Below are 17,173 nucleotides of genomic sequence, written 5' to 3'. Positions count from 1 at the left end.
TTGTCCTTGTCTCAAGCCAATCTGGGGTGAGATGTGGCTTTTTTCAGATTCTGCTTGTGTAGTGATTCAAAATTCACTTTATCAGGTATAACTGCAAGGGCTTAGTTTCTTTGGCAAGCTTTATAAAATATTGATAACTTTGTTCTATTCAACCTGAAAACATCCTTTTTTTGGTGCTGTGGTTCTGCACATGAGTCTCTACTTTTAGGTCTGTGCCAAGATCCCTACCCAGCTGCAAGCATTTTCTGCGAGCCTGTGACAATGTTGTGAGTTAATTTCCACAACTGTCAGTGGGAAGACAAATTCTGGAATGTGTTCCAAACTGAATATGGATTTCCCCATTGGGCAGAGACATGGATGTCACAAAAAACTCTACCTGTGTAACACTGTCTATCTGCTTCCTTGTTGCCATAATTCTGGAATGCTTACATCTAACAGTTTCACAGATAATAATAGCTAACACTTATTCGGCATTTACTTTGTGTCAGATACCGCTAAGTATGTATCACTCATTATCCCACTTAATCTTCACAATAACTCCACAAGGTAAATCCCATAATCATATACATATATTGCTAATGAGGAAACTAAATCTCAGAAGAGTTGAATAACTTAAGCAAAGTCAGACAGCTAATAAGTCAGAGGGTAGAGCTCAGACAATTAAATATATAGCCCAATTCTACACCAATCACTGTAAAATACACTAAACTCTTACAGAAAATATTCCTGTTTTATTTCTTTAAAGACTTTTAAAAATAGGTGAACCCAAACATTAAATGGTGAAATAGATTTTCCTTAAAAAATTCCTCTAATTGAAACAGGAATCAGCAAACTTGTTTTGTAAAGGGTCAGGTAGTAAATATTTTAGGCTTTGTGGGTATTTTCTGTTGTTGTTTGTTTTTATAGTCCTTTAAAAATGTAAAAACCATTCTTCATTTGGGCACAAAACCAGGCCACAGGCCAAATTAGGCCCCCATACCATTGTTTACCAAAGCCCGCTCTAGTAGTAAACTGGTTACCATCTTCACTAAATCTAACTTATAATACACATTTCATTCTATAACTTTTTCATAAACTCAGTCAGACCCTTCTTTATTATTTCTTCTCTTAGAGTACAAATTCCTTCCTAAGACATGTTAGGGTCCCTCTTGCTACGACTGCAGGGAAACAGCCTCAAAATCATTGCAAGTTGACTTTGCCTTTGCCAGTATCTTTCCTTTCTTTTTTGATAGCACTCAGCTAATCAGAGGAAAGATTTCTCCACATTCAGAGCTCTTCTCTTGCTTCCCTTCTTATATTTGGCACAAACAAAAGAAAAACTATGGCCTTCCAGTTTTCCCATGCAACCTGCCCTGTGACTGTCTCTTTAATGAGATGTCCCCGTTTGTTTTGTTTTAATCAGAAGTAGTTCTGAGAGTCTTTCCTTCCTTTGTAATGTTCACCTGTCTAATCTGTCTCTCAGATCAGGTGGAATTTAAGCAATCTCTTCTCAGGAACTGCTTAGACAAAGAATCAGATTGTTTTTAATACTTTATTACATAAAAGTTGAAAAATTACAAATATCTTAATATATTCCATAACATTTATTTTAAGTTTTTTATCCCTTCCTGGAAAAAATAACTGACACAAAGAAAAAAAGTTTTAAGCAAATTTTTTAGAAGACTGGACTATATTTAAATACCGTCTTTATCACAGACATCAGTTGACCTTCTTGTGCTCAGAAAGTGAGATTCTACCCTTTACAAAAATTTACAGGACTCAAGAATATGCCAGAAAAAAACATTTCCTCTTCAACTACTACTCTATTTATTACATGTCTGCATTAAAATGATAAGGTAATAAATACAAATGCTGTTAACCTAGTTCACAACTCTACCTGAGCAATTCTTTTATGTGGAGGCCTAACCATGCAGAGACGCCGAGAATCACCTCCGCGATTCTTGCTGCGAACGTCCACTGATCCTGCTATCCCCTATAGAATGACCTGTTTCTTTCCCTGCCCTTTAAGTCCAAGCCCTTCTTATCCTATGCTTTAGTCCCCCCTTCCAATGCAAAATGCCATCTTTAAAGTAGACCTAAAACTTCAGAGGGAGACACAACAATTGCAGAAATAATTGTAATTTCTCTCAATAAGGAAGAGCCTTACTCAATGAACGATTTAGCTTCAGTTTTGCTGAACCCAAACCAGAAGAAAATAACAAAATGAAATCTTAAGATCAAAATAGAAGGAAAAAAAAGATCTCCAGGCTAAAAAGGGTTAGTTTTAGAAAATTGAAGCCAGAGGTATAAAGCTGATACAAAAGGTATAGTCATGACAAAGAAATATTGACAAGCTAACTTAAGTGGGGAAAAGGGAAAATATTAAATGAGGCATTTTAAAGTACAAACTATCTAACCTTCCCCTAATAAACATACTTAGAGAAAGTAGTATTAAAAAGATTTCAATGTTACCATTATCCATTGTTAGTCTACTGACTTTGTTACGTTAAGCAATATGAGTGCCCCCACAGATTTCCACAGCACTATACTTGCTTCAAATAATTGTTCTAGATCATTGATAACTATGAAGTATATGGAAGTACTTTGAAAATGAAAAGAATTTAGGCACAGTTAAGATAGGACAGATGATACAGATAAAACTGATCGTGGTAGGAAATCAAAAACTAAAGAAGATGCACATAATTCTCTTTACTTTTTTCTTGCATATCTAGACATAAATTAGATTAGATAGTCCCTGCTAAGACTAGCCAAAGCTGAGACGCTGCTCTCCACCACTTTCCCAGGCCAATCTTCCCTTGTGCGTAGCCAAATTCTCTTTCTCTTAACTTCAGATCACTTCTCTAAACCTGTAACTGGATTCCATAGATAGACTCTCTCAGCTTGCAAAAACCTTCTCAAAACTCTAAAGGAAGTCAACTCTCAACTTTAATAAAACTAAAAGATACATTTCAAACTACAAAGACAAATCCTAAAATAATATTGATACAGTAAAAGCTGTCTTATTCCACTGATTGAAATAATTGATGTTCTCCATATTCTAAATACATTTTACGAAGGATTAGAAAGCATAAAACAATCTGAAAAATCCATGGGGCTGAGGTCAAGGTAGAAAGCAGGTTGGTAAAAGCCTTCTACTATGAATTCTACCTTACTGGATTTTTCAATTAACCAACATCTGGTCCTGATTGAATCAGATAAGAAACTTCTTCTTTCTTTCCAACTGTGAAGCATTTTTGTGTAGAGGTGAGAGTGTAATGAGGAGCAGAAAAGCAGCCGTAGCTTTTCTATTCCAGAAGAGCAAAACTCAATGAGTAGTATACTGTGAGCTTAACATGTGCAGCCCCATGTCACAACACCCAGTGCTAATTTAAAATATGGCATAATGGTGAATTATAGTCTATATGTTAGTAATTTTCATACATTATTTCCAAAATTTGTACAACTGACATATGCTACTGTATGATCACGAGTTCCTAAAATGCCAAGCAGCTCCAACACTGCAAGAATATTAAAGGAATAAATGATACTCATTATTTATTGAAAAATAAAACCTGAAAGGCACTAGATTAGGTTTGGACAGGTTCAGTTATTCTTATACTTTTCCAACATTTAAAGAAAACTGAATCTGCTATCTTCTGGTGTGAATCAAGACTGTAGATAAATTAGACATTTCTAGAAATCCTATTAATTTTTTCAGATCATTAAAAATCATCAACTAAGTGAGCAATAACTTAAGGTGATTTGAGAATTGTTCTAATGAAGTCATGAACTCAGAAAAACTTGTTTCATGTTAATAAAAATTCTACTCCACAGTCAATTTTGATCACAACAAGCACATTGTAAATACATGTCACTGGCTACTAGCAAAAAAGAGGGAACAAAATTGACATTACAACCCACATCCACTAACTCAATGGTATGTCAAAAACTTCTCCTACTTCCCTTTGATGGCAATTCGATACCTGAGGGCTTACAATTCAAAAGCACCATATCAGGCTCTAAATTATCTGTCATTCTCACAACAACTTTGTAAGGTAGATGTTACCCTTATTTTACAGATAGGAAAAGTGAGGTTTAGAGAAATGAGATAACTTGACAAATATTATATTGCTACTACGTGGAGAAGCAAGGAATCAAACTCAAACCATATAACTTCTGAACCTGCCCTCGGAGACCATATGTGAAAAAGAACAAACTGACTGGCTAAAAGTGGAATGAGAGTTTCAAAATCGTATTCCAGCTTGACAATTTCATTTGGTAGAAAAATCTAACCTTTATAAAAATGGGTCTTAAATTTCTTTCTAAAAATAAATATTTGTAAGACATCTGGTCTAGTCATTTGAGAAATCAATATCATGGGGGAAAAGAGGGAAGACCATTCTACGACAAAAGAAACTAGAGTCATAACAAGTAAAAGTAACACATGGCCCTTATTTGAGTCCTGGTTAGAACAAAACAACTAAAAATACTTTTGACAAAACTCAGGAAATTTGAATACGGACTGAGTTTTAGATTATATGTGTGAATTATTAATGTTGTTAGATGTTGCTGGTGCTGTGTTATAAAAGGGTTTTTTAGAGAAAAATACTGAAATATTTATAGATTAACTATCATGATTTCTGTAATTTACATTAAAATATTTCAGCAAAACAATCAATTAAGTATCTATAGCAAAATGTTAACAACTGTGAAATCTAGGGAATGGATATATAGTTGTGCATTATTCTACTCTCCTCATTTTGTTGTATGTTTGAATTTTTTTCAAAATAACAAATCAAAAATTTAAAAATTGCTCATATCAAAAACTTCAATGTTTGGGGGCCAGGCCAGTGGCATAGCAGTTAAGTTTGCACATTCTGCTTTGGCAGCCCAGGGATCACCAGTTCAGATCCCAGGTGTGGACCTACGCACTGCTTGTCAAGCCATGCTGTGGCCGGCGTCCCACAAATAAAGTAGAGGAAGACGAGCACGGATGTTACCTCAGGGCCAGTCTTCTTCAGCAAAAAGAGGAGTATTGGCGGCAGATGTTATCTCAGGGTTAATCTTCCTCAAAAAAAAAATTTCTACGTTTATCTTTCAGCTCTGAAACAATTGTCCTTGACCAGTATTTAGAATCGTTATTTTTCTTAATCCTCTGCCCTTTGTTAAATCATATTTCTTGACAGAGGAAAAATGATGTTCCATCGCAAGAACTGTCAGGGGAAACCCCTCTGCTTACTTTGAGAGGCCAACAGGAAAGGGTGGAAGATCTGTTCCTGCTTGGAAGACCTGGGCCGTGCTTGTTTAAGTCTCCTTAAAAGTCATCAATCACTGTCATGCTTGGCAATCAGGTAAATTATTCATTGAGAACCTCTTATTGTCACCATGTTCATCAGGAAGAAACTGATGCACAAAGGACTACTGTCAACCTCAGTGAATTACAACTATCCTTTCTTTGTCTTTGAAATCAAATTCTTTAACAGAAGAGACCTTATCCTAAATGCAATAAATGATCTCTTTCCAAAAAACTCAACTGGAGAGCTATAAAACGTGAAAATTCTCTTGGCCTTTCTCCTTCTTTGCTTCCAGTTACCATCCTAAAAGGATCAGCTGAAGGCAATCAACCGGATTGAACATCCTAAGAAGAAAGAGTCACACCACGCCAGGTATATGGATATTTTAGATATATCAGGGACTAACGTATTCTAACGTAAGCTATGCAGCTTTCAAGTTATACACATATACTAAATAATAGAGGTAGTTATTGTAATACAATTATTCTCCCCTTTTCTCATGAACTGCTAAACTATGTGATAACAGACCCAATTCATATGTTATTGGAAGAAAATATGTTCAGTGGGGAATGTTTTTTAATATTGAAAATAAAGAGAAGGAAGTCTGATAGGACATTAGGAACCAGATAAAATAATCATAATAATTCCTTTCTCCAGTTGGGCCAGATGGTTTTCTTCCTGGTATACTAGCAGTATAATAACAACCACCACCGAGCCTTTATCGTGGACCAGACATTGTCCTCAGAACAATTTGTAGAATATGTTATTCCAGGCAATCCTCAGGGCAATCTTAAAATGTAAGACTGCAACTCACTCAAGGTCACAAAGTAAGTGGTAGAGTTCGGATTTAAACTAAGTATGACTGACTCTAACACCAGTTTGATAAACCACACTGCTATCTTGTGAAGTGTACTTGATCTGACGGCACACCACACTGACGTGTGCACACTAATTTACTTACCCTAATAGGCACTGCGGCTACATAATAATTTAACCCTTATTTCATTTTCTGAAATCACGCTGACATGTACATATTGTATACATGATCAAAAGAAGAAAAATAAAAGGCCATGTCCCCTCCCTTACTCTCCCCTCCTACAAGTTGTAGGCAAAAGCACAATTATCTTTGGTAGCAGTTACTCAAAAAAAAAATTGATTAAATCTGTACTATGTGCTAAAGACGGTAATATAAAAATGAAATAGAACATAACTCCTGTCCTTTAGGGATTGAGAAAAAGGACATCAAATGGCAAAATCTGCAGTAGAATGAAGTCTAGAGAAGAGTCCATTCAACATGGTTCTTGGTCCTAAGTGACAGCTTCATAATACAGAAACAAGGAACACCTCCCTTGCTTAAAAGATCATGGAACATGTACAAAACCATGTTCAGCAAATAGTAGTTTGTATGATGGTTCACCAAACAGGGAAGCTTCTAGAATTAGAATAGGAATAAGAAGAAATTTTTTCCTTCTGTTATTGCTAAACTTCCTAAGATCCTGCCCTTCCTAGGCGATCTTTAGTATCAGTGGAAAATACTCATGCTAAGAGGTAGATACAAGAATAATTCTTGACTCTCTTCCATTGCTTTCTTTCTGAAAGAATGTGTTCTGGCTTGAAGTAATTTTGTCTCACCACTATGAAGTGAAAATACATATATAATTTTCAGAAACCATCGTTCTCTTTTAAGCAGTTCCTTCTAACAAAAATAAGTCATTTACCAAAATGCATCCCTTTCCCACAATATCATAATTAATAGTGAGCCACTTTTCTGCTTTTCCCAGAAGCCATAAGGAAAACATGAAAACTCTGCCACTGCTGGTGTGCATCTGTGCACTGAGTGCTTGCTTCTCAGTAAGTATCCACCCAAATAACTTTTATTCTTATATACCAATAGCCAACATTTAGTGGGTATACCCAATTGTGACTTCAAAAGCACAACATGCAATTCCTATTTCCAAGAAGCTTGATATCTTTTCTTTTCTGTGAAACATAAGACAACAGATAATTAAAGCACAAGTAAATGATTTGTTTCACTTAATCAATATTTACATAGCACCAACTTTATCACAGGTGTGATAAGATCACATGGAGATGCAAAAGATAGGTCATGTGGGACCATATTGGTGTAGAAAAATGGAATTCATTCTCAGAATGTCAGGAAGACTCTGGATGATTGTAGTGCCCCCAGGGGAATGACATGACTGTGGCCTTGGGGGAAAACAGATTGCAGGGGCCAAAAGTTGAGGCAAAGAGACCAGTCAACAAGCTATAGCAGTGGTCCAGATGAAAAATGATGGTGACTTGCACTACATGTCAGCAATTAAAATGAAAGATGAGGGTGGATTTAAGACATATTTTGGCGATTGTCTACCATAACTTCGGCTGGATTGGGTGTGTAGTTAAAGAAATAAATGAGCAAAACAGTTCTGTTTTAGAAGGGTTAAATTTGAAATGGATATTAGATTTCTACAAGGAGATGTCACAAGCCAACTGGATATACATTGTCTGGAGCTCAGAAAGAAGTCAAGGGGTAAAGTCTACTTTTAGAATGTATTTGAAGCCATGGAACCTTACAAGATCACCTAAAGAGAAAATTTTGGAAGTTTGGATATAGATAGAGAAAATGAAGGAACCACAAAAGGGGACAGGAAAGTACGGTTTTCAAAACCAAGAGAAGATTACAAAATGGACCCTACCTTTAAAATTTAACTTATTAAAAAATTATTATAACCACACATATTCAGGCCTTAAATCCTTATCAACTAATATGTGAATGGAGATTATAGCAATCTTACAGTCATAATTTTGTGGGGTTTTTTGAGAAAGACTAGCTCTGAGCTAACATCTGCCAATCCTCCTCTTTTTGCTGAGGAAGACTGGCCCTGAGCTAACGTCCATGCCCATCTTCCTCTACTTTATATGTGGGACGCCTGCCACAGCATGGCTTGCCAAGTGGTGCCACATCAGCACCTGGGATCCCACCCAGCGAATCCTGGGCCGCTGAAGTGGAACATGCGCGCTTAACCGCTGCGCCACTGGGCCGGCCCCAACAGTCATAATTTTTACACCTATACTGTGATTTACAATCTATAAATGCATATGTTCTCATCTACTCTTCAACAGCCTTGTGAAGCATATACTGTTACTGCTATTTTCACACAGCAAAATTGTGCTTTATAGATAGATTGTGGTTCAAAAGTCATCTGGATGTTCAGATGATGGGCTTAAGCCCATATCTTCTGAGCCCAGTTTGAGTGCATTTTCTGCTATAATCACAGAAATGAGCACCAGGGCCCAGGGAAAATCGCAAGATGGTTTTTTGGGGGTGGATACTATGTGGTGAGGGAGGATCTGAGAGTATCCAAGAGTAAACTGCATCCACTTTATCAGTTCTCCTGCTCTCTCTCTCTACTCTTTGCAGTCCTAATATTCAGAAGCCTTATTCAACATACCCAGCCCCATTCAATAAATCTACATTCCACTTCTCTACCCTTCCTTCAAATTTGTCAAAATAAATGTGAACAAACACATATACGTATACAGCCTTAGAGCTGTATCACCTTGAATCGTTATTAATTTTAATCTTCCTTTCCCAAAAACCATAAATATCTTTGACCTTGCACTCTCCTAGTCTACTTCCTTTCTATTTCTCTTCTTCTTTCACAGCTTATTTTTTCCTCCTCCTCCAACTCCCAAAATCTGGCATTCCTCTAGTTATTTTAGGAATCTTCCTCTTCCTCCTACCCATCCTTTCTTGCTCCAAGGATTATGTGCCTCTCTACACTTCCCCTCCCTGACTCCAGCCCACTCTCCCCTCAAAAGTGTGGTTTGTCTGTGGAGACACATTCCCCTAAAAGTTACTTAATCTCTCTGGGACTCAGTTTCCTCATCTGTGTAATGAGGAGAATAATAGTACCCACCTTAGGGTGTTGCTAAAGAATCAAGTAAAATTATATTTGTAAACCAATCAGAATAGGGAATAACACAAAGTAATGCTGTATAAGAATTTTTTATAAAAGTAAATAGCAGATGTGAACAGGCAAATGAGCATACCTTTAACACACTCTTCCTGGCTTATCTATATTTCTTACAAGCACCTCCATACTTCAGATATCTAAGCTCAAACCCTTAGAGGTATTTTCAACACCCCCCCACACAAGCCCAATTCCCATCAACAAGCTCTGTTAAAGGCATCTCTAACTGCCAATTATAATAATTACTCAACATATTTTAAGTAAACTAGTCAAACTGGTCATTTGATACATGTTCTACGCTAAGCTAATATTAAAATCAATATGATTTTTTTTTCCTTCTTCTCTCCAAAGCTCCCCAGTACATAGTCGTATATTTTAGATGTGGGTCCTTCCAGTTGTGTCATATGGGGTGCCACCTCAGCATGTCTTGATGAGTGGTGGTAGGTCCGCGCCCAGGATCCAAACAGGCAAAACCCTGGGCCAGCGAAGCTCAGTGTGCAAACCCAACCACTCGGCCACAGGGGTGGTCCCAAAATCAATATGATTTTAATTAATTTCCTTCATATCAAAATGTCATAGATATTATTTTGGTCACCTAAATTAAAATAGCTGAAACTTTTTCGCATCCTAATAAGCACTTTTAAATGTTAAGATTTTATTCAAGGAGAAATTAGTGTTTTTATTATCAATTCCATGCATTTGTTCATTCAATAAATATCTAACAAGTACCTGTTATGTGCCCTCCAGGCATAGTTCTAGGAATCGGGCAGAGATTAACAAAATAAAGTCACCGCCCTCATGAAATTGACCATCTGATTAAGAGAATGAAGAGCATAGGTATTTCAAAGCATAGAAATCACAGAATTAGACTTTGGATCTGGAATTTAATTTAATCCAAATCATTTCATAAATGAGTAAACTGAGAGCCAATGATCCAAAGTCACTCATTTAACAGTAGGTGTAGGATGGACCCAGACGTCCCCTGATGGTCTGCTGCGGTGTGTTTCAAAAACCTTCCTCTAAGGTGTGGTAGTTCTTCACACCATCCTCAGAGACCACCAGGAAAGGGGGAGACTGAGCCACTGGAATGTGAGGCCCCCAATCCTGCTTCAATCAGAGCAGTTTCATGATTATCCGGATCACACATTGCATCTCCAGGGAAAGATTTGCTTGAATGATGAGACCCGCTTACTTCATATTAGAAAACTACTGCCCTCCACTGGAGAGGATCTCCTGAGAGGGTCCATGGTCAGGGAAGAATCCTGGGTTCAGAATTACAGACTCTGAATTTCTATGCCCTTTTAAGAGAGCTCTATGCAAAAGCATTAACATTATGTGGGTCAGAGGCCATTACCTTAACTTATGGATATTCTCAGTTAAAAACTGAAATGTCCTAGATAATTTAAGTTTTTTAAACAATTAATGCCTTTCGAAGTTATTTTTGAGGCTTGGTATACCAGTCTCTGAGCAAGTTCTCTAGCTAAACAACTCTGCTAGTCACTGAGAAGTTGTCACTTTACCTGTGCTAAACTCTGTCTCTGAAGACAGCTTTATAGTGTGGGACTGGAATGATTTATGTATTTGGTGGTCTAAAAAGTCTTTATGTGGAATTTTCAGCAGGAAAAATGTAACCTATTCTTGTTTGGAACTTTGGAATGTGCCCCCTTATCCTTATGCTAATATTTCTTTTCTCCAATTTAAATTAATATAATTGATAATTTAAAAGTCTAGTATGAGATGGAATACAGAAATAAAAGAAGGATATAGACAAATTGTAGTATGTTTAAAGATAAGAAAATGAAACAGTGATGGTACTCTAACTCCAATAACGTCAGCAATGGCTAAAGGAACTAAGAATGCTAATCTTACAGAACAGCCAGATGGCATGGTAGGTATTTTCAAATTCTGAAGGGCTCCAGGATCTCCTATGTGCTGCCAAAGCACAGAATTAATACCAAGAATGGGAATCTGAAGAAACAAATCTCTATTCAGTTAAGAATGGAAATGCCAAGAAATGAACTCCGTTCAGTATCAAGAACTCTCTACCAGGCCACCTTGGGAGACAGGGTAGCGAGTTCTCGACCAGAAAAGGTGGTCAAGCACAGGCTGGCAAGCCAGTCAGGAGGTGTACTGGTATAAGATCAGGTATCAGATGGACAGCTGGACTAGATCAGTGTTCTTTTCAGATGTGAGCACCTTTGAGAAATCCTGAAACCTATAGGTCCCCTAACCCCACAAAATGCATAAACATGCATAATTTTTCTGCAGAATCATAGGATTGATGAACCCCCTGAGTTTCTGTAATTCTAATATTTATAATGATAATGTTAAAAGGTAATGGCGAAAGTTCTTTCTCCAATTTAAGAAGGCTAAAAACTAAGTTTCCTGCGATATGGAAAATCTGAAGCTGAGGTGGTGTATTTGTTTGTGAAGTTGGTTGTTTGGGTTTTTGTTATTGTTCGTTTTTTGGTTTTGATGACGGTGGATATGAGGGGTGTGATTCAGAAAGGACTCCTGGTCTCAGTTGAAATTCTTTGACTGAAGTTTCACGGACAGAGTGCAGCAAGCTGGGAGCCCTTTTGCTCACGCCTCTAGCAGTAACTTGACCAGGTTCTACCAGAGACACTGCAAGCACAAAAGGGCAGATCTAGCTGATTGTCCAGGCTTGAGCCCACAGGAATATATCCATCCCGGCTGGCTGTGAAATAAACACTTGACAAAATGAAACTCTCTAAGAGCAAGCTGTTATTGAAATTTGGTGAAATTAGAAGGATAATCATTCAACCCACTGAAATCCAGTTTCCAATCCCAAAACTTCACAAATATGCTCACCCCACATTCAGCAACAATCCCCTAGTTGATAAATCAAAAGATGTTTTCATTTCTTCTACTTTCTTTCTCTTTTACAGCTCAGTGAAGGTCATACACAGCAACAGAAAGTACTTCACAAAAAGATTAATGTCCATCGATATACATTAGACCACCACTCACCATTTCATCCCCAATTTCGACCTGACAGGAACCTATTAATTCAAAAGCATTTCCTTTTTAATCAACCCAGACCCTGGAAGCCTTCAAATCCAAGAAGAAAATACAAGGGGCCAAAACATGTCAAGCCACCTAAACATCCAGCTAAAAATGACACTGGGGTCAACAATAATACCTCAGAGGCTACCACTCAAGTCCCATCTGTGGAACCCACATCTACTTCCACCAAAATTGTTCCCTCTCCAAGTGTGACAATCCTTGCTCCGGATGCTACCACAACGGCAAGAGAAAATAACGGCAACACAGGCTTGTCTGCAACTACACCATCACCACCATCTTCCCCAGCTCTGCCAGACACCACAGCCGCCCCGCCTATATCTTCCCCAGCTACAGCACCTTCCCCAGCTACACCAGACACCACAGCTGCCCCACCTACACCTTCCCCAGCTACATCAGCACCACCACCTTACCCAGCTACAGCAGACACCACAGCTGTCCCACCTACATCTCCCCCAGCTACATCAGCACCACCATCTTCCCAAGCTACACCACAGACCACAGCTGCCCCACCTACATCTCCCCCAGCTACGCCAGCACCACCATCTTCCCAAGCTACACCACAGACCACAGCTGCCCCACCTACATCTCCCCCAGCTACGCCAGCACCACCATCTTCCCAAGCTACACCACAGACCACAGCTGCCCCACCTACATCTCCCCCAGCTACATCAGCACCACCATCTTCCCAAGCTACACCACAGACCACAGCTGCCCCACCTACATCTCCCCCAGCTACGCCAGCACCACCATCTTCCCAAGCTACACCAGAGACCACAGCTGCCTCACCTACATCTCCCCCAGCTACATCAGCACCACCATCTTCCCATGCTACACCAGAGACCACAGCTGCCCCACCTACATCTCCCCCAGCTACGCCAGCACCACCATCTTCCCCACCTTCACCAGAGACCACAGCTGCCCCAGATACCACACCCAATCCTTCCCCAACCACTCCTGACACTTCCCAAACTCCAGCTGAACCCACAACCCAAACTCCTACTCCAGCCATTACTCAAACTACTAGTGTTGAACAAACAACTTCATCTTCTCCCCAAGATACATTTCCTCAATTCTGGTTAGCTCTTAATAAGCTATGGGAGCAATTTTGGCGTATTACAGCAGCAATAGTGCATCATACGCTGTGAAGTGTTCTGTCATTAGATATGGTTTATGAATACATAACTACCACCTTTACTTTTACCACCAATCTCAAAGTGAAATAAAAATATTCCTCAGATTTAAAGTGCTATCACTAATCTTGTCACCTAGTCTAACTAGTCACCTCACATGATCTATTAGCAAGGAAAAACACCTCTATCCACAAATCAGTTGCATGACCATAATTTAAGATCACTTTATGGAACCTACAGAGATAGCCCACTGACAGGAGAAAAAGTCATTTAATAAAGAGAGAAAATTATATGGATCAGCAACCATTTACCTTTCCCTAAATGTTAGAAACTATAAGGCCACTACATTGTACCCCTAAATCAAAAACCTACCTGAATTACCCAACCCCACAAATATAAAGGGATAAAATTAGGTCTCTCCAAATGAACAAAAACATCTAAACATCTATAGATAGATCTATCATTGTATTACTGATTAGTGACAAAAACCCTTTAAACAATCATCTTAAAACTTTAAATGAAATTTCATTCCACAAAATGTGAGCTGAGAAAGGGGAAAGTGGATGTGAAGTGAAGACTTGAAGTGAATGAAAATGAAATCTGGCAGCCAAGACTCTGGCACCACATTTTTCAGAGCATGTAATTGGTTAGACTTCACGGTTGACATTTATTATATTATATCTAAGTTAATTTAGACCTGACGTGCTTGATTCTAGCCTCTGTGAACCACAAGAAGACTTTTTTTGTATGTTGCTCATAATATTTTACTATTAATTCAACTTTCTACTAATTTGATTAATTTACATTAATTCAATGTGAACTGCATTCAACAGTGAAATATCTTCTAAAACTTTTAGCCATATATTTGAGTGTATTTTAAAGCAAATCATACCAAACTACTGCCCTGATGTTGAGTTTGCAAAATGGCCTCTGAAAATAAATGCTGATTCTAGCCAGTAGAAGAATAAAAACTATCTATTTGGTATAAAGAGAGGATGTTAATTTGGGATGCGGAGGTACTTTTATTTTTACTACTACTAAGAACTCTGATGATTGTATTTAGATTTTTTGTCAACTAATAAAGACTTCACATGGCAATCCATTTTCATTGTGTGTATCTGGAAGCTCCTTGTCTCTCTCAGATTCTGAGTCAGGTGACTTGTCAACTCTGCCACTAGTTAGCCAGTGACTTTGGCAAGGCAATCAATATCTCAGAATATGTTTTTTTATCCTTCAAACAAAGTGGTTAATTTACTTAGATTAACTTAATCTTTACTTAAACTTATTACCAATCCAAATTCTGTGTTTGCCCTGTGCTGCTGAGATTGACAAAGACCGTCATCCCTCTCACTTACCTCTGTTCTTTCCAGTCTCATCATAGAGTACCTCTGTGCCTTCTTGAAAGAAGAATAGCAACTAGTCCTTTCCCTGGGAATATTCCCCAGTTTTAGAATGGCCAAGATATGCCATCTTGAGGCCGAAGACTTCACCATCAACAGCATACATTCATTTATATGAATTGGAATCCTAGGTTAACATCTAGAATGAAATGAAATGGAACAGAACAGAATAGAACAAAGAATTAATCACATTATCCTCAGCAAGAACTGTGTACATTACAATAAACACTATACCCAATTGCCTTCAGCATTGTGAGAGACAGAGAAGGGGAAGTGATCAATACATGCAGAAATGGGTTATTTGATCTATGGCTTATCAGTATTGATTTTCTGGTATATGATTATCTGTTTTGTCATTGTAAACAGACGGTTAACATTACACAATTTCTTTTTATTAACAGAACTTATGATTACTTAGAAAGCAAAATGAGGGAGAATTCTATCCCTTGTCGACAAAACTGTCTTTCACTTTTGTGAAATCCTACTATATTTTTTGTAAAGGAGAACATACAGATGAACATTTCTAAAGTTTGTGACAATTGTAATATTTTATTTGAATCTTTATAAATTGCCCTTAAAATAGCTTGTTTTATTGCTAAAAGAAAAGAATGAAGAAGTGAAAAATATAGAAGCACAGTTCAAGCTCAATTGCTAGATCTAGAAGCATAAGTGGCAATAACTTGGATAAAAATTTTGACTCTACTCAACAAACTTCAATTAAATTTGAGCCTCACCAAGGGAAGAAAGTAAGGTGTGCAAAACCAACGAAAATGACAGACTCTAATGCATTCTTCATAATGATATTCCTAAAAATTAAAGCTTAAAGCCTTCAAGTTTAAAAAGACACTGGAACCTGGCAGGATTTACTTCTTATAAAACCACTGAATATCTCCAAAGAAAGAAAATTCTAAGTGTAGGCAAAATTCCTTAGCTTTCCATGACTATTAATGAAAAATGCTTTTATATTTTATTTAGTTGAACATTATGGAAGCAAAAAGTGGATCATTAACACACTCAGAAAATTTTCCTTTTAGTGTATATGGATATATCATTTATGATTATTAAAGATAAATCAGCTAATAAATTAAAAACTACCACTCAATGATAACACATGTATTCATTTTCTCATTGCTGTTGTAACAAATTACCACAAACTGAGTGGCTTAAAGCAATAAAAATGTATTGTTTTATAGTTCCAAAGGTCAGAAGTCCTAAAATCAAAGTTGCAAGACTACATTCCTTCTGGAGGGTTAGGGGACAAACTGTTCCCTCGCCAGCTTCTCAAGGACACCTCCCTTCCTTGGCTTGTGGCCCCTTCCTTCATCTTCCAAGCCAGCAGCACAGCGTCTTCCAACCTCTCTCTCTGCTTTTGTCTTCACATCACCCGTTCTGACCCTGACTCTCCTGCCTCCCTCCTTTCCTTATAAGAACATTTGTGATTACACTGGGCTGACCAGGATGATCCAGGATAATCTCCTCATCTCAGGGTTCTTAACATCATGATATCTTCAAAGTCGCTTTTGTCACATAAAGTAACATACCGACAGGTCTGGAGATTTGGACATGCACATCTTTAAGGGGGCAATTATTCTGTCCACCACAATGCATTACTTCATCAGACACGTACTAAGACGAATATCTAGAAGCATTGTTTATCATACTGGTACAGTCTGGTATGTATTTTTGCCATTCAAGTTAATGACAGCCTTGTTAGAAGAAATTTTATGACTCTTTTGATGTATACCAGATATGTAATGTAGGGCAAGATAATTTTATACAGGATTAGTACTATTGTTTAAATTTAACTTCACACACAAGCAAATTAAATATATTTACAGAATTAGCAAAATTGGTCAATGTAAATTAAATCGGCAGATGTATTTATATTATTAGAAATATATTTACTTATAATTAAAAATTCCCATACCAATGCTCTTTTTAAAATTTTTTCAGCTTTATTGAGATGTAATTGACAAATAAAATTGTAAGATATTTAAAATGTACAATGTGATGATTTGATAAACATATACATTGTAAAAGGAGTCCCTTCATCAAGTTAATTAACACAACCATCACCCCAAATACTTCCTTTTTCTTTTTTTTGGTGAGAACACAAGTTCTACTCTCTTAGAAAATTTTATGCACTCCAGTGTTGTCAACTATAGTCACCATATTTTACATTAAATCCTCACACCTTATTGTTCTTACAACTGAAAAGCTCATACCCTTCTACCAACACCTCCCTATTTCTCCCACTAGCCCCTGGCAACCACTTTTCTACTCTCTGTTTCTAAAAGTTTGACTATTTTTTTGGTTAAGATTCCAGATATAAGTGATATCATGTAGCA

General features: G+C 37.5%; 1 protein-coding gene across 1 annotated transcript; it reads left to right on the top strand.

Annotated features, from left to right (window-relative positions):
- Positions 1–7,070: 7,070 nt before the first annotated feature.
- Positions 7,071–13,490, top strand: MUC7 (mucin 7, secreted). Its single transcript, XM_070264122.1, has 2 exons — positions 7,071–7,124; positions 12,157–13,490. The coding sequence occupies exons 1-2, from the start codon at positions 7,071–7,073 to the stop codon at positions 13,438–13,440; spliced, it is 1,338 nt and encodes a 445-aa protein (XP_070120223.1). The 3' UTR covers positions 13,441–13,490.
- Positions 13,491–17,173: the final 3,683 nt, after the last annotated feature.

Source organism: Equus caballus, chromosome 3 (assembly GCF_041296265.1).
Source record: "Equus caballus isolate H_3958 breed thoroughbred chromosome 3, TB-T2T, whole genome shotgun sequence".
In the NCBI taxonomy this organism is placed as follows: Eukaryota; Metazoa; Chordata; class Mammalia; order Perissodactyla; family Equidae; genus Equus; species Equus caballus.
Note: the sequence above shows the minus strand (reverse complement) of the source record. Positions and strands in the feature narration are given on the sequence as shown.

What these genes read in the sequence shown, in the direction of transcription:
- MUC7 (XM_070264122.1), top strand. Translation starts at nt 7,071, where the DNA reads ATGAAAACTCTGCCACTGCTGGTGTGCATCTGTGCACTGAGTGCTTGC. An exon ending in CACTGAGTGCTTGCTTCTCA is followed by an intron (nt 7,125 to 12,156) that starts GTAAGTATCCAC and finishes TCTCTTTTACAG; the next exon opens with CTCAGTGAAGGTCATACACA.